General features: G+C 27.5%; 1 protein-coding gene across 1 annotated transcript in view; it reads right to left on the reverse strand.

Annotated features, from left to right (window-relative positions):
* Window positions 1–9136: 9136 nt before the first annotated feature.
* The window catches only part of LOC119687167 (protein timeless), a 52538-nt gene continuing 35260 nt past the window's right edge, over window positions 9137–26414 (reverse strand). The window contains exons 16-17 of the mRNA XM_038101383.1: window positions 18009–18578; window positions 9137–9453 (exon numbers count right to left, since the gene is read on the reverse strand). Of these exons, the coding sequence (XP_037957311.1) occupies window positions 9360–9453; window positions 18009–18578 (664 nt within the window). The 3' untranslated portion in view covers window positions 9137–9359. The remainder of the gene's footprint in view (window positions 9454–18008; window positions 18579–26414) is intronic.

The raw sequence follows: 26414 nt of genomic DNA on the forward strand, positions 1-26414 counted from the left end.
ATTAATTGATTTATTAATTTATCAAAAAAAAAATAAATTTTTAAAGTATTGTTTAATTTTGAATTTTTTTTTTCTTCACGCAACAAGGACTCTAGAGATAATGCAAGTCATAATCACACTAGTCACTAAAAATATACGCAAAATCAAAATCAAAATGAAACGCAAGGCAACGAGGCAACAAGGAACAAATCGTGTTAGCAGCTTCCTTTCGAGCCGACAAACCGTTCGACCGCTTTACGAATTAACGATACACACTTGTTGAAGCCGTTTGCTCCACTGAACCACTTTTTATGCAACGCAGCGCAAAAATAAGTACGAAAATATCAAATGGAAGAAAAATAAAATTAATATAAAAACAATAAAAAAAATTCAAACAACAAACAAACAAGAGCTTAGTTGAACGTATGCGCTGGCTTTGTGTTAACTGCTGACAGCCTCCTAAATAATGCCAAAACGCAGTCGCAGCGACGCAGATCTCAAGATGCAAACTGAGACGCTGCTGAGCCAACAACAATAACGTCTGCAGTGCCAACTTCTCGTATTTATGTTCGTATTCGTGTTCGAGTTCGTGTTCGTTCATTTGGCGCTTGTCGTTGGGATTTCGATTCGTCGTGTTCGCTGTGCGAAAGCAGCTCAAATGATTTATAAATATTAACTAAGCCGGTAAATGTAACAATGTGGCTGCTGCACTTATAAGTACACAGTTTAAATGGCAACAAAAACAATAAAAGTCAAATGTATGCGCATGAACATGAAATAACATTGCTACGCTTATACTTTAATTGGTGAGCTTTGCTTAAATTAAGCATTGTTGTGCGCTTAAGAAAATCTATCTTAAAAGCGCCTATGTTCTTTACTTTAGCCGGTCTTCAGTTTTGTCACCACTAAGTACGACTTGGTTAGTATTCATTTATAAACAAACTAAACAAATGTCTTAACGTTCACTTACTTTAATGAGGAAATGTTTTTATATATGTATGGTAAGTGAAGTGCATATTTAATGAATATTTAATTTATTAAATGCCTTCACTTCATTAATTAAAATTGAGTTCATAAAGCTTTTCATATAAATTATTAAATTTAAATTTAATTTAACTTAACTTAATTTAATTTAAATTAATTAAATTTAATTTCATTAAAATTTAATTTAATTTTATTTAATTTAAATTCAATTTAATTTAATTTAACTCAATTTAATTTAATTCAAATTCAATTTAATTTATTTTGATTTAATTTAATTTAAATTAATTTAATTTAATTTAAATTTAATTTAATTAATTTTATTTTATTTTATTTTATATAAATTAGTTTAATTTTATATAATTTAATTTAATTTAATTTAAATTCAATTTAATTTAACTCAATTTAATTTAATTTAATTCAATTTAATTTAATTTAAATTGAATTTAAATTTATTTTATTTTATTTTATTTTATTTTATTTTATTTTATTTATTTATTTTATATTATTTAGCAAAAGTAACAAAACTCCAGCAAAAATATGCGAACATAAAAAGTCAAGTACGGCTTTGGATCAGTTGGTTAAGGTGCGCTGATTCTGAGCTTCATATTTGGCAGGACCCGAGTTCAATTCCTGGTACTTGCAGTCTCAAAAATAATTATTTACGAATAATTAAATATAAGAATTATTTCCAAGACCACTGATGAAGGGTATTTGACAATACTCGAAACAGCTGTATGGTCAGCCAAAAATTCAATTAATTAAAATAATGTAAAAAATAAATTTTGGTTGTTGTTTCACTTCTGTTCGAAAACCTCTTTATGTAAATATTATTTAATGTAATATAATTTAATTTAAGTAAGTTTTATTTAATTTAATATAATTCAACTTTACTTAACTTAACCCTACTTAACTTAACTCCATTTAATTTGATTTAATTTAATTTAAAGGGATTTAAATAGCAAAGAAAAGACAAGATCAAATATTTATTTAATCTATTTAAATTTGGCTGACCATACATCGCTGTTGGCAATACTCGAAACAGCGTTTAGTTTAATTTTAGCAATGTGCTGACTCAGAAATCTATAACCCAGGAACCCAAATATCTGTCAGTCGAGGGGAATAGGATCAGTGTTACAAACTGAAGTCCATGTGATAAATTTGTTTAGTAAACATCTACTATCAGAAAGCTTAAGACACAAAAGAAAAATCCTTATGTCAGATTTGATACTAGGATTGAACTGAGCCTTCACTCTTCACCTTCACAAAGTTGTTTGGATATCAGTAAAGTGGTGGAAGACTTGGCTACGGGAGCTAATCCATGACAACTATATAGACTGAAGCCAATACTCCGTGTTAGCAAAAATTACTTTAAATGTAATTTTATTTAATTTTTTATGATATTCATTAATTTACTCTAATTTTTAAATTAATTTTTTTTACATATTTGTTCTTACCTGATAACGTTATTTTAATCCATCGGTACATAGCAAAGTCTTCATCTTTTACGTAATTGAAAGTTAGACCATACGAATTTTTTTTTTTATCATGAAAATTTGTATACTTGAGTTTCCTGTCACCAAAGTTTAGCATTCATAAATTGTTATGATCCATTCTCAATAAACATATGAATGTAATTAATAAAAATAAAGAGTGATTAGATACAAATATACGTACCGTGCAAAGTGTCATTATTTATGGTTTATGTGAAGCTAACAATGTCGGTTACATTTAGGTCTATTCTTACGTGACAGCTTTGAGCTCAGTTATAAAAATATTATAGTAAACATACAGGTATCTACATAAATGTAGAGGATTGGCTCGACATTTGAAGACTCAGTTGCAACAATATTTAGTTATGCAAATTACTCGGATTTATTGTACTTTTTCATTTAAAATTTAATTTAAATATTTGCCTTTTAAAAGTAATAATTGCTTCTAATATTATATATAAACAATTAATGTAAAGTATGTATGTATAATATTAAGTACATAAACTGTACACATTATTCAGAATAAGAAACAACGTATTTGAAAAGTAGATGCTACTTTTTTTCGCCTTTTTAGGTTTAATTTCCTCGCTTTGAGGACTTTAATCACATGTGACGCTATTGTTCGCAAATCTGAGGTATTATTCTAAATGTGAGCCGCCTATTACAATAAAATAAGGTGAGCTCTGCCTCGTCACAATCTCCGCTGCCATAAAAGCAGCCGTGTAGAACACCCTTTTTCATATGGTACAGGTACTTACAAAAATATCCATGTCCGATCGAAATCTGAATGAGATAGTATTTTATGTCTCCCGATTTCCGTTTGAGCCAGATGATTATGTTTTGCATCAGTCTAAATGCCCATCTTCTTTGAGTAGTGTTATTCTATCTTTGTTGCCACATTTCGATGCCATTTGTTGACAATAATAGTCTATTATTGATTCATTCCATCTAACCATTGTAGTTTATGGTATGCAAAACTGTTTTCATCTTAAAACTCTGTTCTTGGTTAACTTAAAAATTGTCATATATTAGATAAACAATTAAATTGGGAATATATATAAGACAATGAAAACAATGATTTCAAATTGGGTTTACTTACATTTTATTAAAGATGTTAGCAGCTCAATAAGGAATATTGGTTAAAATTGCTTAAATAGCTATAAAAAAGTCAATATGTGACAAAAATATTTTTTAATTTATATAACAAAACCATTTAATATTAGAGAACTCAATATTAACCAATAGTAATATAGGAAAGGATACATCCCGCATAAAATTATATCCCTGCATTTTGAATGGACTCACAGCACATGAGTCCTTCAACAATATTGAATCCATATACAATATTGCACTGTACTTGAAGTAAAAAGAATCTTGTGATCCATAACCAAAAGCTACTAGAGTGGGACCTCAACATCCTTCACATGTGGGCAACATTGAACAGAATCAATCATTCATACGCTCACACAGACTGGCTGTAGAATTAGAGAGACTTATAATAAATAGCGCTTATATAAATGCATAAATTTGCATACTTATATATGTAGTCATATCCATAGAGTTCTCAGAAAATTCAAAGCCAAAGCTGAACTTTGAAAAATGTAATTAAAAAATATCACGCTTGATGATTTTTTGTATAAAGGGACTTTCACTGTGTTTTAAAAATCAAAACACATACTATATTTGTTTATTAGTAAATTATGAATTTAATTATTCCGATGTTTCCACATTATTATTATAGTTAAATAGATTAAACATATACTGTCTGTGATACTGTGTCCATTATTGGTCTATTGTGTCCTGCACTTATTCACTTAAGATTTTTTTTCGCTTTATCTATGTCCATAAAAGTCTTAATCTTTTATTTGTCGTTGTTTGATCACTCTTATTCGTGGATTAATTTTTGTAGAACAATTTTTTTTTTCTGTATTCAAAAAGACTTTCTTCAAGAGTTTAAAGAAGTATTTCTGTATCTTCTGTTTGTTTAAAAAGCAGTGACCAGTTATTATAGAAATCAATGTTTATAGATTTGATCTATTTAAATTAAATAAATATTTGTTTTTTTTTTCAAAGTATTTTCAGAGAAAAAATTTAACGTAGTATGTTCCTTCCCCGTAAGACTATTTATAATTAGCTTTACTTATAAAATTCAGAATACCTAAGCATTTTAAGTAATATTAGCTACCACATGACACCCAGAATTGACTCCAGTCCATATGGTGACCATAAATCGGCATCTGTAGACAATTCGTTTACCACTTCAGGGTCATCAAGACAACTGTGTACAGGTATAGAGTGTAAAATTACTTATTTCCTAGTAGCAAGGTTGTGTAAGGTTCACTTCCAAAACAGTGGAGATTTTGTAGAGGTCGGTTGCCATGAATCAACTTCCGTTGTCAATTTCTTCAACACTTCAGTGATACCAAAAGAACTGTGTTCAGGTATCGAGTTGAGAGTTTGTTGAGGTTGAGTCTATTAACCTAATGCTGTAATGGCAGCCTGACTATCTGGCATGAGGATTATTTTTTTGGGTCTTGAGTTTTTTGATAGTATCTATTTAGATATCTATCTATATCTACTACACATATTTATAGAATCGATTTTAGTTTGAAATAATGAAGGTATTCTTCCTAGACTGGAGGATACTTAGTACTCTGTAGATTTCCAAGCTAGAACCTTGTTCAGTTGTAGAACCAGCTACGTACTTAACAATAATATTAGTTCCGATAACAATCAACAGAATATATTTAGATATTTATATTGTGATTTTTGCAAAATATATTGTTTTTTTTTTCAAACAAATCATTAAGTACGCCTTTTTGTTTGGTATTTTAAAGTTAATTATTTTAGAGCAGAAAAGTCTCGCTTTTGAATGTAAACAAATTATTAATATAATGTTCTGAGAATGCAGATTTCTTAAGAAAATGCACTGCTCACTGGGTTTAAAATAGTTTCTTGAACAAAACTATAAATTCATTGTTTTTTTGTTTTGTTTTTTTGACTTCACGCAATCTCAGAATGGTAATAAAAATAAAAATCAACAAAGTTCAGATTAATTTGCAACTCAATTTCGCGTTCTCCACGACTTCGCCAAATTTGGCAGTGGGTGCATCTTCGGTACTGGCAATTTGTTTGGCATGTAAAAGATGCAGTAAATTGTATTGCTTCGATTTCGTTTCCTATTGATCTGAGGTGTGGTTCTTGTTGGGCCCCTGCACATTTATCGATGTTGACTGAAATGCATTTATTTACGGATTTAAATATTTTCGATTGCTTGATGCAACTGTATCTCATAGTTAGAGGTTTGTAGTTATTCGGTTTTATATTTTTAAAAATCATTTTTTTAACAGAGAAAAATGTGTTCTATTATGTGTGATTGACAGCTATTAAAAGCTATGCCAATGAAATATTTTATTTTTAATTTTTAAACTTTATGTTTTGTGCGGCCAAATAGAAAAACTCAAAAGGCGTGTCATCGAGCTGGTAAATTCAATTATTTTTAAAAGTATTAAATTATCAATTCAAATAACCATTTAATTTTAATTTTAATTTTATTTTCTAACCAAAGATATAAACCGATTGCAACACTAACACTACAATAGCAGGTAGAAATTCAACAAAGATTTTTATTTTTCAGTGGGTAAATTTAAGTCCACTGTATTTGCTGATCGTAATTTTTGCAATTAATATTTTTGCTTAAATATTTTTTATTTACCTATATATGTATTAAAATTTTCAATATAAAATCCATGAAGAAAATCCAAACTGTTGACGGTACCTCATTTCTCTTTATCTAAAATAGTATCAGTTGAATAGTCCCTAATCTAAATAGTTCTCTATATGAAACTGTTTCCGGTGATTATTAGCTGCTAACATATTGGTATATATAAGTAAATTTTCTTAATTTTTTACATACTTAACATATATTAGCGGCCTATGCTATTCCTAGGAGTTCAAGAATTAAATAAATAAATATATATTTTAAAATATGTTTATAAATATGTATATATTTATTTGTACATTATTATATTCTATGTGTGTATACATTTTTATTATCCCATCCTACTCAGACTGCAGATACTTTACAGAAGAGAGAAAAACCGCATACCATCTGCAAAGGAAGTGCCCGGCACTCTAATCCGACTATGATAGTGTACTATTCTATTTTCATAATAATAATACATAGTAATTAATAAAATTGTAGAGATTTTTATAAAAATAGTAAATATATTTTCCTCTTATTACTTATGTTACAAGTATGTGGCCCTAAAAGTTGTAATTTTAAGTACTAGGCTTATGAGCTATAGTCTCAGGAAGCAAATCTCTGAAGTGCAGCAATTTTTATTGGTATTGTAATGTATGCAATATTCTTGTTATTTTTAGATATAATTCATACAATTTCGTCTAACAATAATGGACCTATTCTGAATACAAAAAGAAATAATATATCATATATATTAAACTTATATGTTGGGGTTTAATAATAAATAATTGTATACTCAGAACCACCTTCATCCTTCAAGTTTAGCCATACATTTTCTAATGTACATATATTCTATTTTTATATGCATTGTAAAATTTGTAGATTTTTTGTTGATAAAAGAAACAGTTAGTCCGCTTTAAGAAACTATCACAGCAAAATAGTGCGTGATAGCAGAAAAAATCATGAGTACGAAATATTTGTACGATATTAGCATGTTAATTCTCAGACTGTAGATACTGTAGAGAAAAGAGAGAAACTGCATACCATGTGCTTGAGGAGTTCCCGGCACTGATGCACAACCGGAAGAAACACCTAGGAGGGTGTTTCATACACATCCAAGACTAAGAAAGATAGGCTCTATATTGTTTTTCATTAAAGAAATCCGACTTCGAGAAACACTCTTATCCGACTAAGTGCTACAATAGATCCTTTAGGTCACAGTGCACTATCCCTTCTTTTTAACAATAATAATAACATTAATATACATAAAATGACGAGTAAAATATTATAAAAAATTTGAGAATAGTATTTTCGTAAAAATGTATGAAAAATTAAAAAAAAAAATTTAATTTCAAACCGTTATAGCTTTTAAATCAAGATTTTTAATTAACTGAAAATAAATAAATAAACACAGTTTTTGGAATAATTAATGTTTAATGACTACAAGTTTATTTCTGGAATAGCCAGCTTTAACATACTGAATCTCGGTTAATAATAAAACGGGACACCAGTCAAACCATTTTTTCCGAAACACACTACATATAATAAATTTATTTAAATTAAAATTAGGAATAATATTTTTAAGGTAAATAAGGATAATTATTTAATAAAATTAATACCAATAATTCAAAGGTATCGTATTTAAATTAATCATTGAATGAAAATCAAGAAGTTATAAAGTTATTATAGTTTCGTTATCTATAGATGTCTTAATAAATTATATTTACTTGTAATGTATATCAATTATAAGTTGTTTTATTTAAAATCACAATAACTTCATTTCATGAAAAAGAGGGGTCTCAAGTACCTACTTTGAAAATATCTTGAACTGATGAAAATATACCTATAAGTAATGCAAGTTTTTATTCATATAAGTGGCAACTGGAACATATTGCTGATGTCCTGTTTTTAGAACTGTTACCATTAATTTTAATCATATTATATCTAATAAGACTTTAAATACTCATAAGATCAACGATGCACTATATAAGTATACTAGAATTATATGTCCGATTTCTAATAATATCTTCATTTATATAGTATTCTTCTTAACTTAAAACAGCACTCATATTTTCTTTTACTTAAAACTGTAAAGATAGTAAGGAATCCATGGAAAATTTAAGATTTGACTTATAATTGACTAATATTTTCTGTTTCATTATAACAAATTATTCATTAAAAGTCTCCAAAAAAAGTATCATTTTTCTTTATAACAATATGTACATATACAATAATATATGGGTACGGATCTGACCTCAGACTAAGTTTTTTGCCATAACTACATAATATTTTGAAGTTTCTTTAAGTTTTAAGCAAAACAAATATTTCAAATTGGGAAATTAATATTTACTATTTATAATTAAATTAAAATTATAGTAAGAAAATTTTTACATTGGTGTTGGCAAAACTTATTTAAATATAATTAATTTAAAATATTAGTAAAATAGTATTAGTAAAATAATATTAGTAAAATAATATAATTAAAATAATATTAGTAAAATAATATTATATGTGAAAATAATTATTGAAAAATAAAACACTTTGAAATTTTTTTATAATATAATATTATTATTGTATAAATTTATATCCCTCATTGTGTTATGTTGAATAATTTTTTTATAAAATTTTTAATGCAAAAGCAGTAATGACTTAAAATCGTTAAAACGATATATAAATAAATCTAACATATAACGTATTAATGTATGTGTTTACATCAGTAATAGCCATCATTTTAAATTCATTCTACTATACATAGTATTTCCCATTTCACAATTGTTTAATTAATAATTTTAGATTTACAATCTTCTAATAAAAAAATATATATCTTACATTGATAAATTTAATTTTTTGAAATATTTTATTTTTTAATTATACCAAATTATACCAATTTTTTGGAACAATTTCAATTATTTGAAAAATAATCATTATCATAAAAAATACACACATAAATAATAATTTCCATATTTTTAAGCCAATAAAACAAAAAAAAAATTAATAAGTAAAAATATTTACTCTGTAACGAATTGGAAAAATATTTTTAACAGCAATTACAAGATGGCATCGCCTATCTCACATACAATTTGACTATTTTTACTATAATAAATTTTACTGAAGGCAAACGGTTCCTTGTACCACGATTTCAGATATTTGTTACATTTAATATTAATAATTAACTTTTGTATTCATAAATAGTAAAAATGTCCTCAATGGAAGTGCGTAACTTGAAATTCTGGCTTCTCATCTTCATCACTGACGTACATGCGGGTCAAATCTGATGCCACAGATGCACTATCACTACTGCAAAAATAAACAAAATGTTGTGAATTAGTATATTTTTATATATCACATATTTTATATATATATATTCAAATAAAATTAAAATTTAAATTCCATATAATATACCTGCCAAAAATATAGAGCGAATGCTCTATATTTGAAAACTTGTACTGCACGCACTTAATAAACTTCGAGAGAATATTCAAAAATGAAAAGTTTCTATCTACTTTTGCATCATTTACATATACATTTATTAAAAATTTCAATATAAATACCATGAACCAATTCCAGATTCTTGATGGTACCTCATTTCTCATTATCTGAAATAGTATCAGCTGGATAGTCCTTAAACTGAACAGTTCTTTATATGAAACTGTTCATAAAATATGTTTTCTGCCTAAGACAAATATGAAAGAGAGAATTCCTTCATCTCCGTCACTAGTAAACATATTACCGATTTCCTAATCCTCATAATTTAATGACTAATTTATATTAACATAGCTTTGTTTTGTACTTTGTACTTCTTGTCAACAAGCAAATCTCCTGAGCGTCTTGGGAACCACGTCACTGTCGACAATTATAAGTCCGAAATTGTGAAAGTCCGACTTTGTTTATTTTGAAACCAGCTTAAACATTAAAAATTACGTCAGCCTAGAGATTCAACGAAGGATCACTCTTGCCAAGAGATGTTATTTCGGGTTAAGCAGGCAATTGAGAAATTAAGCCCTCTCCTGACAAACAAAAGTCACGCTCTACAAATCTTTTAACATGCCTGATATTAGGAGGATTCGAGAGCAAAATTTTTCGAAAGAGGTATGGTCCCTTGTCGTGCGAATAGAAGAAAGTGTTCCGGTTAGAACGGAGCTTGCCACAGGTAGAAAATATGATAGAGGACATTCGCATCTTCGGTGGAAGGACCAGGTGACCAACGATTTGAGGAGCGCTCGGTACTACCAATTGGCGACAGTAAGCAATAAATCAGGCTGGCTGGCGGAGACTACTAGACGCGGCCAAGGATGACTCACGTCTCTAATGGCCATCTAATGAAATGAAATAGCTTAGTATAATCATTATAAAAGTTTATACTTTAAATCAAATATCTCAAAGACCAGACTACGTTAATATATATACCGTAGGAAAAAGAGTTCCTCAGAATACTAAGCTCTACAAAACTATTTACCGAATTGCCGCACTTAGTAAATTATAATTATACTCATTTTGTAAACCAAAATTTCGAAAAGTTAGCTAAGTCTATCGAGTGAAAAAAAAAAATATAAATGAAGTGATCTTAGTATCTGTGGTGAAGAAACTTTTTAATGGTATCAGAAGTTTTTTTTTCAGTTATAAGTATCCTGTTATAGGAATGTCAATTTCGTTTAAAACTTTCTTTGGTACTAGATATAGAGATATATTCAAGTTGAGATATTTTAACATTCGAGGGCTCTAACAATATCAAAGGCCTGTACCAGGTATTTTTTAACTGCTTCACCTATACGATCAAATACAGTGTTGTTGTCTTATTGTTTATCATTTCATATCATTAGTTTTATTTTATAGTTAAAATATAGTTGAAATGTGCATTCAATCAGGGTTCGAGGTTACTCTATTAAAAACTGTATGACGAACACAATACTGTTATAGAAAACATCTTATTTACCTAGGCAGGTAGGTAAAGTTGAATGAGGATCCAATCTTCTTCAATTAACTAAGAATTATTAGTGAATTGATTAGCACTTTCCACATTTCTCGTAATTGTACGTAGAATTATGGGCATTCTAAAACCAGCCGGACGCATTAATAATTGCAAGTATCTGATCAATATTAATGTTGAAAATATCAGCGAGTGTATTAAAGCATTGGGCACCAAAATGCTTCAGCCTGGTTTTGAACAAACCTGGACAAAAACATAAAAGGTGCTCTGGTATCTCTTTTTTAAATGCCGGTAGGTATGGATTACAAGAGGTTCGACAGGGCAGGCCGAGTTTGACTCCATGACTGTTAAAATAGCTTTAATAGCTGCTTGACTATCAGTGAGAATATAGACCTTCCTTTTATGAAAGACCATGCTTACAGTAAAAAAAACAAGCGGGAAAATAGCATGGCAAAAAATTGTGCCTAAAATATTGAAGTAGAGTCGCCAAGGTAGTAGAATTTACAAATGCCTTGCTTTACGGTATAGATTTCGGCTCGTGTACATTTATCTATCTTTGACCCGTCAAAGACTCTCAATCCTTTCTTGAGTGAGTTCTAAAGGCAAAGCTATTATGAAAGTATGAACAAGGATATACATAATCCTATTCGTTATTCCAATTTCTCGATGAGAATGGTACTTCAAAATGTTAATCTTGAAATTAATATTTGTAGTGAAATCCCTTCTATATTAATGTATAAAATATTATTGAATGGCTATTACAATATTTCTTGCGAAAAAATTGTTTTGTAAATATTATATAAATTCCGCTTATTTATATAACTTATATATATAAATTTATATATATATATTTATATAGATATATTTATATAGGTATTTATATGGAATGAGCATAATTTGAAATTTTTCATAAAACTAGAAAAACACATTTTAATCGCACTTTTACAATTCGTACTGAAAGCCTTTATGTGTTCATTTTGACCTCATAAATTAAGTCCACACCATTTTTAGATTTAATTGTGTCGTATATGGAGTACAAATTATAATCAAATATTTATTTTGCAAAAAGCAATTCAAATGACAATTCCTATACTAATACGTACATGACCAAGAATATAATTTGAATGTAATTTGCGTCCAAATTTGGTACTTCATCAGCCAAATAAGAGATAAGTTATTAAAAAAACACTCCAATTTTAGAATTTTTACATAATTTTGGTTTAAATCGCACGCAATGAAAAAATAAAAAAAAAAATTGTTAATTAAGCTTTCCTTCAAAATGGATTCATAAAGTTTTATTGGCATTTTTTTTTAATCCAAACAATCTAGATTTCCATTAATCCAGAATGAGATGAAATAGCCAAGGCTAATCAAATCAATAATTCTAACGAAAAAAATCATTTAAGATTTAATATATCCAACACTTGAAACATGGATAAGACAGAGATAGAGAGATAAATTATTAAATTATTTATATTAAATTAAATAAGTACATAAATCTTATTTAATTAAGATTAATAGACCAGCCTATAAATTGGACAGACGACTAAAGTTGCTAGCAGCAAGCATATGCAATATGAATATCTAGTATATAACTAGTATCTCAGTTTTGATCTAATGGCATAAGAAAGCAAATAAATAGATAATTTCTTAATCTTTGAAGCTACATGATGTATGTATAATAAAATATATTAAAACTTTTAAAGAGAAGCTCTGATATCTCCACACAGATTGCAGATATTGTACTAGATGCATTTTTGGAAGAAACTCTAATAACAGAGTTAAAAGACAATAATAATTAAGAAAATAGGAACCCAAATTATTCTATACATATGATGAAGTCTAATCATCATAATTTATAGTTCTCTGTAAAAATAGAACATAACAATATCTTGACATACCTCAAGATAAAAATATACGAAATAAACAAAATAATAAAATTTGACTTGCATAGAAGGGAATGGCCTAAATTCGAAAAAAATTTAAAAGGATGTAGTAGAAGATACTTAATTTATATTGCAAGCTGTAAACGAATAAGTCAAAAATATATATTAATATAAAAATTATTATATAAAAACTATATATATAGCTAACATAGTAATAAGCGTAGGTTTTATTTTTTACAAATAAAAAACTTGAAATATATATCTTCCTTAGGGTGATTCCTTAGGAAAGCTAACTTTTGTATCGGAGGTGGTCTAAACTCTCAAGATAGATAAATAAATGAATGTGTTTATGTCATAAACCTTTTTATGCCAATATTTCGTTTTATAAAAAACTTTAATTTTGTGTGGAAAATGTTAATACATAGAATATGTCCTTATAATGTTCAAACAAAGTTTTATAATAAAAAATAATATAAGCCTCGTTCATATAAATATATATAATATCAGATCAAATAAATAAATAAAAATTATAAATAAATAAAAATAATAAATAAATAAAAATTATAAATAAATAAAAATTATAAATAAATAAAAATAATAAATAAATAAAAATAATAAATAAATAAAAATAATAAATAAATAAAAATAGATTTTGGCCTAAAACTGAACTTCAACGGTAAAATAAGGTTAAGTTAAGATAAGGTTAGACCATTAAGGTCCATTGCGATACCAGATCAGAGTCTCATTTCTAGCAATAATATGCATCACTCACAGAATGCACGTGGTATTACTAGTGAATTGTATTAAGAGTTCAATATAAATATAAATAAAATATAAATAAATAAAAAAAAATTCTATATTTACTGAAGTATTAGTATTAACTACTAACTCAGAAAATGATAATTAAAAAATCCGTGGAGCAGGTTTTTAAGATATCGATAGATATCAGTTTTTTGATTTGTGGTCAAAAGGAAAGTTTTAAAATCGTAACTAAATTTCCAATTACGAATTTGATTTAAACATAAGAAATACACAGTCAAACTTCCATTACTCGAACATGTGTAACTCAAATTTTGTGTAATTTAAACTAAATGGAGTGCAACAGGGTTTAGAGGCCCTTACACACAATTCTTTAACTCGAAGTATACATAATAGCAACCTTTTCTTTGCAGAATGGCATTTCGAGTTATGAGATTGTGAATGTATTTTGGTTTTTATATGAAAAGAAGAAAATTGAAGATTTTTATATAAAGAAGAAAATTATTTGAAATATTTTAGATTGCCTCTAATACGAATCCTTGAATTCAAATAAACATATTTAAGAACCATCAAAATTCCTAAGAGAAGTTATAAGGTTAGTCCAAATAAATTCTTCTCTAATCAGATTGTCAAATTGTCTTTATTAAATAATTAAAATATTTAATATTTTGTTTTTAAATAAAATAAATTATTATAATATAAATAATTAAGAAATTAATCAATAATTCTGTAGGTTTAAGAATCTTACTACGAAAACGATTGTGAAATTGGAAGCCTTTTTATATTCTCAATAATATGTGTAAAGTATTCTAGTTTTTAATTTTAAAATTAAATATATATATGAAAATGTCCAATTTGAACCGCTAAAATAATAGTTCTAGGTTTTAAATTAATAAACGATGTTTTAAGTATTACAGTATTTTAAATATAATTAATAATAAAAGTATATTAAATATAATTTATAATAATTCAAATATTATTTAATTTGAACTGATGTCTGAAAAATTCATTTTACTTCTAAGTTAAGGTTTATATAGCTCTAAAACGTCCTTTTCTTTCTTTAGTAAAGAAATTGTTGAGTTATAAAAGTTGTTTGACATAAATAACACTTATTTATTTTACTGACCATAACAAACCCTTTCTGTTTTCGATCTGACTTAGCATTTCTCTTCAGGCGCTTTCGCTATGTTTAGTATTATTAGTGCTGCCCAAACACCCACAAACATACAGGAATATGTGTTAATTTTTATACAAAATGTATACAAAATTCATAAATTTAAGGGTAAACATAGTATTACTCTCTGTTTACACTGGCTTAACTTTTTTAAATTTGTGCACATACTCTCACTTTTTCAATAGCACATACAAGTCTAGGTTTGCAGACAAGACTTAAAAGAGATACCCAATTTCGTTCGAACATGAAAATTTCCAAGGCCTAGCCAATGTAGATGCCCAGCTATTCTTCAACGAGATCCTAAATGTGAATTTTAAACTGATTATTTAACTATTTATTTAATTATTTCATAAGGGCATTGAAATTCCTTCAATCCAATTTTAAAATTTATTTTTAAACGCAAATTCTATAAAATTAAAGTCTCTTATAAGAAATTTAAATTTCTTCCTCGTTAGAAAAAAGTGAAGAAGACGAAAAACAAGGTCAATTGAGCACAAATTTGTATTAAAATATTTTTACAATTGTATACTCAACCTAGCTGATGTATTTATAAACCAAAGTGTTACAACATAATGAGAATTATAAATACAATTAGTAATCAATTTTTAATTGTATATTGTGAACTAGCTTTAATCTAGTTGAGGATTATAAATATATCATTAATAGTGTTTATTATATTAACACAATTTACAATAATACATAGATATAAATTTTGATTAATCATATATGTATGTCATACTTGTTCGCGTCAAAATTTTTTTTCAGTCTTGAATATTCAAATGTACATATATATTTAAACAAATTTATATAACATAATATGTAACTAAACCTTCATTTTTAATACTTCAGTAAGATTAGTGTGAACGTACAAAGTGATCTATATATATAAAAGGGCGATGAACTATATTTTTTTTTTCAAAAGTCCTTACATATAAAAACTAAGATGTTGAAGTATGTTTGTATAAGATGTTTATATATAAAATATTACAGATATTAGAAAAAGTAATATCTTCTTTTCGAACGTTGGTACACAAACATAATATATATAAATAAAAGTAGAATTCACATAAGGATAAATATCTGCTTTTAAATTAAAAATTATAATTAAAAACTATAATTAAAAATTATTTTTATCTCATCACAAAAAATCTGTAAGAGAGGGAAAAATTTTTAAAATTAAAAAATTTTTTCAAATGTTTATTTAAGTGAATACTATGGCTGCTCATAGAGCTGTTTCGGATATCGCCAATAATGCATCATCAGTGGCCTTTAAAAAATATATTAATTTAATTGTTAATATATAATTATTAATTATTACTATTAGTGTCAGAAATTGAACTCTATCAATTTCGAACCGTGGACTCGCATATTAACACACTAATCAAATATGCACTCAATTCACTTTATTCACATTTAGAATTTAACAACTTTATTTAAAATTATTTATATTATATACTTATTTATATACCATATACTTATTTATATACATATTAACAATTACTGTGTTATTAATTTGAACTAACGCGTAAACCACAGCTACACAAATTACCTTAATCGTTGTAAAATTGTTATTTTTAAAATTTGAACACTATAGTTTATAAAAATCATTTCTGCATATTTACTCTAGATCTAGATGTTTAAAGACTTCTGCATATTGTCGAATTTTACTGTCGTTTTTTGCGAGACGAAGAAGCAAGAAAATTATAACTTTGATAAACCAGAAAAATGAGGTATTTAACAAACTGTCAAAATTAAAACCAGCGTAGACCGAGAGTAATACCATGTTCACATTTAAAATTTCCTAAATTTTCTTGAGAATTTATATATGTAAGAATATAGCTTATAGAATAAGTATAGCTTAAGATGCTTTTTTATTAGTACTACCAAAAGTGGAGGTATGTTCGGTTCCCAGTCATTTCTGTTTGGTATTAGTACTAGGAACTTTGGTTGAAGTTAAATTTAGGTGAGCAAATATCATATATGGTGATGTTTAGTCCTTCCTCGCTTTGCATTTTCTTACCTAAAAGGAATGTTAGGTTATCGAGTGTTATCGAGTGATATTGTTAATTGATTACTATTCAACTATAGCTTGGCTATTAGGGTCATTGCGAAGTGGGGGAAGTGAAGTGGGGGGAGCCCCAATGCAATTCAAGGGCTGCTGTTCGGGGTGGTTTTCATCGTTCCACTTGTCATTATGCTGGCTAGTCTCTGCAGCTTTCGTAGCTTTCGTAGATGAATGATTCATATGTGACAATTAGCGTAGCAATAAAGGTGTATATCCAGTGGCTGAGTTTAGGATTTAGGTACCAGTGTTTTTTAATGAGGTTTGTGCTTATTAATAATGGTGCTCAGACTCTTCGGATAACGCTGTATATATAAGAATTCCACATTCCAGTTTTTTAGTATATAAAGAATAGACTTTATTTTGACATGATGAGAATTTATCGTTGTAAGCATTTATTATAGAAGGCCCTATGTACAATTTTTAAATTAACTAGACACGTATTTTAAAATTACATATATTGACCTTTGAATAACACGGATCGAGTGTTGATAAGTATGTAATTGCCTTTTTTATTATTGTAATTATTTATTATTGTCTTTTCTGATGTAAAATTCTATTTTTCTTTAGGATTCCATAAGATTTTATAGGAGACCCCAAATTTTTGTTCTGTTTTTGATTGTGTAGTTATAGTTTTACTATAATTTTGTCAGAGACTAATAGTGTTATTGTACATATTCCAGTCGGTTTGTAGAAGTTAAGTCAACATTAGCATTATTTTGAGACTAACGTATTGTCAAAAAGATTTAAAATTGTCTAGTTTAGCGCGGACTATGCTAATAAAACTAATAAAGACTGATTCGACAACTTCTATAAGCAAAAAGATAACTATTACTGTTTTTATTGCATCTACAGAACAGATATTTTACACCACTGCACAAAAATATTGAACCACTTCAAAAATTTATACAATAATTATTTAAATGAAAATTTATTTATCTACGGCCCAGGTAGAAACAAGTTTCATAAGTGCGGGGAGAAATGTAACTAAAATTGAATATGCGTTCACAAGGTAAGAGTGCCTTTCAGGAGAGGTGTACTTACTTGGCCATTTCGTTTTGATAGACCGATGCCACCATTGCACTGTATTCACTTTCCATAGTTGCGCTGCAGCCGCTACGTGTATAAAAGCCGCTTGAGCTGGAATCACGGCGTTCAAATGATTGCATCGCGGAATCATCATCGCTGCTAGTGCTTTGCCGTAGCAATTTAAGTTGTTGCTGTGTTAGCTGTTGTTGTTCTTGTTGATGTTCTTCAATTGTTGCCGGAATATTCAGTGTTGTTGCATTTAGCTTGTTATCATTTATATTGTTATTGTTGCTGTTGTTAGTATTGTTGCTTTTTTTGTCATTGTTGCCGCTGTTAACAACATCATTGTTATCGATGCCACTGCTATTGCTCTTGCTGTTGCTGTTATTATTGCTACTGCAAGATTTGTCGTTGCACTTGTTTTTTGTTACAATTATGTTGCTGATGGAAGTATGTGGTAATTGTGTTGTAGGATGTGTTATTCCAGTTGCAACTGTTGTCATTAAATGTGATGTCGTTGCAGCAACAGACGAAATTATTGCTGACAGTTCTCTGCTGTTGGGCATACAAAAGTCACCATCATTTCTACGGCAAAAAAAAAAGAGTAAATAGTTAGTCATTGTGTAATTGTGTAAATTAAAATATTGTAAATATAAAGGTTTGCTTTGGCTTAGCCGAAGTTTGAATACCCTTCAAACAAATTTATTTATTATTTATAATAATAAATTTTTTTTATTTATACGCTTAAATATATTTCTTAATATTGAAGCTACATAATAGAATACGCTAATTTTAACCATTAAAAAATTAAACCATTAATATTAAAACATAATAACCACAGTTTTTATCTAAATACCTCCACAAACAGTGACTTTGCTTGATTGCATCCGATTAGTTCAGAAGCTACTTTGAATATTTAAAGCACCTAGAGGGATCAATAAATCGATGCTGCTTCTCATTTTAGTTAAGTTTGTATTAGTACTATAGGATGTCTCGCACTGTGACGGATTTAATATTATATACATACGCTTTTAAAAATATGTATATAAAGTTGTCAAAAAAAATGTTGCTGACAATTTCAATTGCTTTTTGCGCTTCCTTTAAAAAAACAACAAAATTTTATTTATCTGCAAAATATTAAAAAGATGGTCAAATCATGTCTGAATATTATGTAAAATGCAAGCTTCCTGATTTCAACTTTAAGAGTGGTTATTGTGGAAAATTAAACTAACCCACGTTATGACAAAAAGTCATAATTGATAAATAAACAGCAATAAAATAATACTTTCATCTAGAAAGTATAAGTATATTATATAGAAAATATATTATATGTTTATTTCTTCATCAAATTGCAATATGCACAATTAAATTTCCCTTGAAAATCTCTATATAATATATACGAGTATAGACAACAGATTTCCCTCAAACTCAAACTTCATTGACCAAAATTGTTGAACAAATTCTTAGTGGATTTATCCCAGAATGCAAGTTTATTTGTATAAAATTCGATAAAAAATTGTCATCCGTTAATTTCAATAACAAGTTAAAATGAGCTAAGAATATATCAGTTTATACTATAAAACTCTTACTACTACTAATGTGTCTAGTCTTGTGAAATGTTCTTCTATTATTCTCTTCTCCTTGTAAAGCATAGGGCTACCACCATCCCTTTGTATCGAACTCTATTGCGTGCTTCTCGGCTGATGTCATTTCAAAAATAATTTACTGGAGATTTACTGGGGACTCCATTTAAGTGCTTGACGTGTAATGTTGTCAGGGGTCTGTAAAGGGTATGACGGGTCTAATACCATTTGCGCATGGATACTTCTTTAGAAGTTGCCATTTTTTTGGTGACACCCCAAAGATTAACATTGCTGATACGATAAGGCGACCAGATGTTGAGAACTTGAAGCAAGCATTTGTTGAAAAAGGTTTTTAGTTGTGTGTCGATGACGGAAGACACACGTCTGACATCCATAAAAGAGCACTGGTTTGATATTGAAGTTATAGATGGGTAGTTTGATTTTTACAGAGATTTCCAGAGAGAGTGTAGCGTTCTAAATTAAGCATAAATGAAGCTAAGCTTTCAATTGGACTTAGCCATATAACTTAGACTTAGACATATATGATATTTGAATCTCAAAAAAGTAAAACTAGTCAACTTAATTTTTTCCATTTGATCACAACCTAGCACCTCATCGAAAAATAATTGACGTTCTGACAAACATTTCTTAATCCATTTGCCTAATAAATTATCCCAATTTAATATTTATCAACCCAAAAAATTCAGACCGTAGCATTTTGAAAATTATTAACGTAACGTCACTAAAATGAGTTTGACTTGTAAACGTCGGATTATTATGAAGTTTTGATATATTCATATACTAGTTACTTCATAAAAAAAAGCCACAAATCGTAAAAACCGTACAAAAAAATTTTTTTCAATGGTATATCTAAGAATAGTGCCCTAACAATATATCTAAGAAATATTTTGATTATGCGATTTAGTAAAAATCTTTAATCAATTGATTTATAGTAATTAATCGCAGAGTCGTAGCCAAGTATGTGTTGATGACTCTCCTAAAAGTATGTCGAAAGGATTATTTAATAGTAGAAAAGAGATATGGAATGGAAGACGGAATAATGGAATAATAATAATATGGAGAAATGTGTAACTTAAATTTAATAAAGCAATGTCGAAGGTCGAAGGAAATATCTAATAATAGAAAAGTACTTATAGAATAATGAATGGTTAAAAAAAAACAAGAAAAATTAAAAAAGTAATTCCAGCATGGGGTTACAAATGTATTCTTTGATTTAATAGTTCTCTATAGAGAGCCCTCAACATAAGAATATTTTGTATTTGTCATTGCATATTTATCATATTAATTAATAATATTAATAATTATCATTAATAGGATACAAAGAAAATATAATATAAAATAAAATATAATATAATTTTTGCCGATTTCTATTAGCTTTTTTATTATGTTCATTACATATAACAATGAAAAATATATAAAAAATATCGCTTTGATTAGAAAAAAATTAACATTTAACACTTCAAATTTAGATAATACCACTTCACAAGCAATATTAAATTGTTGGTTAAGTAAACAAACAATACTCATCTGAGTTCCTGGACATAGGAGCATCGAAGGAAATAGAAAGCTGACAGTTTAACCCGTCCTGATGCTTTTCTCTTTGTGTCCACAGCGATACCGGATTATATTACTCTAAGGACCATTAAGAGAAGTACCTACTTCTACGTTATTCAACTTATGAATTACAGTTAAGTCATGTGCAACTTCCAGGTTAACATGGTCCATCTATAATAAAAATAAATCCGCGGAACTCATCTAAAGACACCGCGTGAACACTGCAAGACTTAGTGCAGTTCTTTCTGGTCTTTGGTGTATAGGAACCCACGCAAAGAAACTGCACATTCCTGACAAAAAAAAACTATAATAGATTTTTAGGAAAATACTTCTTCGACAGTTTATTAGACTGTTCATCGGTGAAGACAACAGACTTATTAAATTATCTAAATTCTACGGGATGGATTTAGTCTCTACTCTTCTATATTAGGGGTTCTTGCGAGGAATGTGGTGGCAAAATGGCGATAAATCGCTAATTGTGGTATGTGGGAGCTATCGAATGGCCTGCCACTGCAACCAACCAACCAAGTATGAATGTTTTGAATGTAAAATGATCGATTACCGTCATGGTTAATATTAGCGCGAATTGTTAACAAAAATAAAATCAAAAAACAACCATTAACCATTTACTTCTTCTTCTTCAATTATGTTGTAAAATATTTTAACCTTTATGCCGCAGTCAATGCTAATATTAAAACTCATAATGGTTTGCATGTAAAGTGTCGGTAAAGGCACAGAATACGTGACAATCGCAAGGAAATTGTTTCAAATAATTTTTAATGGCATTTTATTGCATTTTCATTACTAAGTAAATATAAAAGCGCTTCAAGAACAGAATCTAATAATAATAAATCTCGACACGATTTTGGTGCTAACACATGTACCCAAAAATGAAGAATGGTAGGTTGGCTACTAACTTGACTTACTAGAGGCAGCCAGCTAGGCAGCTAGGTAGTCAGGCAGCCTCTAGTAGGTTTTGCAATGTCAGCCAAAATGTGACCTTCTCGTTATCGCCTAACTTCTAGCCAAACTGAACAAATGGGTTTGGTATAATATAAAATTATATTATTATTTCCTATTGCAGTGGGAATTGCTTTAAAATTTATAAAGCAGTTGTTAGCTACGATTAATTTCTTATGCCAATAGAAATTAAAATTTGGGAAAAAAAAACAAACAAGTATGACGAAAAACACTTCCATCAAATTAAGGTATCAATCGGTCACACAAATTTAATTTAATTATAAAATAAGCAACACTTTGGACTCATAGTTTGGCTGCAATTATCTCATTTCAATTTATAAGCCATTGTTAGTGGAACTAAAAGCAAAAAAAAATATGTAAATACAACCAAATATGAGATATAATAGTTATATGAAACATAAAAAAGCTATAGTAGTGGATATAATAAATTTAATTTTTTATTTAGTCTCAACTAACACTAATTTAAACTTTAAAATTAGAAGTTCCAAACTGTTATTCTTTTCACAATGACATTGTATCTATTAGAATGGTTACGATCTTTTGAAACTTCCGTAATAAAAACTCTGACTAAAAAGTATCCAACAAAAGCAATAATACAAACAATGAAAAACCAAAATAATAAAACTATTGTGGTTTATTAAAATAAAGTTATTATAATGTATTATACTAAGTGAATAAAAAGTAAGACCATAAATTCATCATAATCAGGTTTTAACAACAAAGAAATATATAACATATATGTTTTGTTTGTAAGCACATAAGGAAGATTTGTCAACTTAAAGATTCTTGAGCGAACCATTTTCAAAAATAGGTTAAAGTTTCTTTTTGCTTATTGATAGCTTTGTATTCTTCTATTTCGAAATATTTCTTAAATCTTAAATTATTTCCAAGACCACAGATGATGGGTATTTGGCAATACTCGAAACAGCTATATGGTAAGCCAAAAATTCAATGAATAAAAATAATATAAAATTAATTTTTGTTGTTGTAGCTCACTAATATTCTAAAAAACTTAAAAACCTTAAATTCTTGAATCATTATGTATAAATATAAAATTTTATAAATATTTTAAAACAATTATTATTTTTAAGTTATTAATAACATTAATAATTTTTTGCAAAACACGAGTTATTCTATAAGAGCGGCACTTTAATGAATTTAGTACTTAACAAAACTTATTCACAAAAAATAATTGATCTTGATCAAAATTGTATTTCAAACCATGTTGTCATTCTCGAAGACCAGGTTCTAGTACTTGAGTTACAACAGTATTTATATTATTTTATTCCAAAATGAAACAGAGAAAAAGTGAAATGCATAATTTAAACAGTAATTCTCAGAGACATTTTTTTGAAATAAAGTTGCAATACTTTAGTCTCGCATGGGTTTAACATAGGAGGCATATGAACCAGTGCTCTCGCTAACAGTGTATTCAAAGAAATATTTCATAATAAAAACAAAGCCCACGAAATAATGGCCGAAGCCATTCACGACATCTTCCTAAACTCTCAATTTAAAGAGATCGGCAGACATGTAATGTGTGTTAGAAAGCAGTCATTGATTCTCGGGTTCAGTGTTCTAGTTGAGGGAGCACTCATAGTGGAGAATGTACAAGAAAAGATTAGGTGCGCACATAGCGAAAGCGCCTGAAGAGGAATGCTAAGTCAGATCGAAAACAGGAAGAGTTTGTTATGGTCAGTGAAATAAGTAAGTAAGTGTTATGTCAAACAATTTTTATAACTCAACAATTTCTTCACTAAAGAAAGAAAAGGACGTTTTAGAGCTATATAAACCTTAACTTAGAAGTAAAATGAATTTTTCAGACATCAGTTCAAATTAAATAATATTTGAATTATTATAAATTATATTTAATATACTTTTATTATTAATTATATTTAAAATACTGTAATACTAAAAACATCGTTTATTAATTTGAAACCTAGAACTATTATTTTAGCGGTTCAAATTGGACATTTTCATATATGTATTTAATTTTAAAATTAAAAACTAGAATACTTTACGCATATTATTGAGAATATAAAAAGGCTTCCAATTTCACAACCGCTTTCGTAGTAAGATTCTTAAACCGACAGAATTATTGATTAATTTCTAAATTATTTATTTCATAATAATTTATTTTATTTAAAAAGAAAATATTAAATATTTCAATTTCATTTTGTAAACAAAATTAAATTCCCTTCAATCTAATTTTAATTTTATTTTTACACACAAATTCTATAAACTTAGTTTCTTTTATAAGGTTTCCCTAATGAAGAAAACATTTCTCGAGCTCAATTCATCAAACACATTTGTATTAAAATAATTTTTTAAGTGGAGGTGTATTCAACCTAACTGATGTATTTAATATTCAGAGTGTTACAACATAATGAGAATTATAAATACAATTAGTAATTAATTTTTAATTGTATATTGTGAACTAGCTTAAATCTAGTTGAGGATTATAAATATAATTATATCATTAATAGTGTTTATTATATTAATACAATTTACAATAATACATAGATATAAATTTTGAATTTTGAATAATCATATATGTATGACATACTTGTTCGAGTAAAAATTTTTTTCCAGTCTTGGATGTTCAAATGTACGTATGTATATAAACAAATTTATACAACATAATATGTAACTCAACCTTCATTTTTAATAGTTCAGTAAGATTAGTGTGATCGTACAAAGTGATCTGTATAGATAAAAGGGCGATGAACTATATTTTTTTTTTCGAAAGTCCTTACATATAAAAACTAAGATGATGAAGTATGTTTGTATAAGATGTTTGTATATAAAATATTACAGATATTAGAAAAATGAAAATATTTTCTTCTTTTCGAACGTTGGTACACAAACATAATATATATAAATAAAAGTAGAATTCACTTAAGGATAAATTAAAAATTATAATTAAAAACTATAATTAAAAATTATTTTTATCTCATCACAAAAAATCTGTAAGAGAGGAAAAAATTTTTAAAATTAAAAAATTTTTTCAAATGTTTATTTAAGTGAATACTACGGCTGCTCATAGAGCTGTTTCGGATATCGCCAATAATGCATCATCAGTGGTCTTTTTTTTTGTTGATCTCTATAAATCCAATTTAAAGAAAATTTAATTATTTTGTATTTTTCATATTTTAAATAGCATTAAAGGATATTTTTTAAAATAAAAAACAATATATTTTGTTGGTAAATAAGATGGTATCTTAAATTATGGAACTCATTCCGTTTATTCAATTATTTTTAAGACCCGTTTATAAAACTCTTTTACCAAATTTGGTTTTCAATGTCAAAAACAAAATAAACTATAAACAAATTATTTATTATTAAGAAATACGTTTTTTTTAAGAACAAAATGTCCATTAAGTGATTAGTAACTTTACGTTAAACTTTTAAATTTAGTATAAATTTAAAAAATACGAAATAAAAAAAACATAATTAATTAATTCAATTATTTTACAGCTGGTTTATGATTTCGTTCTAATATAAACACAGCAAGTAAATTTGTTAATAAAACTTTCACAGAAAATTAACAAAACTCAACTACAGAAAAATGTGTGAACATAAAAGTCAAGTACGGCTTTGAGTCAATTGGTTAAGGAACGCTGACTCTGAGCTTCAAATTTGGCAGGACACGAGTTCTATTCCTGGTACTTGCAGTCTCAAAAAATTATTTACGAATAATTATATGCAAGAAATAATGTCAAGATCACTTATAATGGATATTTGGCAAGAAACAGCTGTACTAGAAACAGCTGTATGGTCAGCCAAAAACTCAATTAATTAGAATAATATAAAATGAATTTTTGTTCTTGTAGTTCACTACTCTTCGAAAAACCTCTCTTAAATTTTTTACTTATTTTGTACTGCACATAATCTTCTACATACTATAAATTCTTATTTTATTTCTAAATTTTTAATATATTTTTTAAAATATTAATAATATAATAATAATAATAATGAAGCTAGGATAAGAAATTATTGTCCCTATTACACGGTTAGTATATGTAGGCCCTATACTATGTTAAAAGGCTTTATTACGAGTTAATGGCAAAAAAGAGATATTATTTATATATTCTATTATTATCGAAATACTAACATTTAGAGCAAAGAAAATTTATTTTTAAAAGTTATACAGAATATACATACGAGTACTATATGTGTAATGAAGACTAACAATTAAAAAATCTATTTACGGAAATTACAAAAATATGATTGATTAAAACATTTCAGATAGAGGACAACGCAAAAGATAAATTAAATTAAT

This window comes from Teleopsis dalmanni, chromosome X (genome assembly GCF_002237135.1).
Source record: "Teleopsis dalmanni isolate 2A chromosome X, ASM223713v2, whole genome shotgun sequence".
NCBI lineage: Eukaryota > Metazoa > Arthropoda > Insecta > Diptera > Diopsidae > Teleopsis > Teleopsis dalmanni.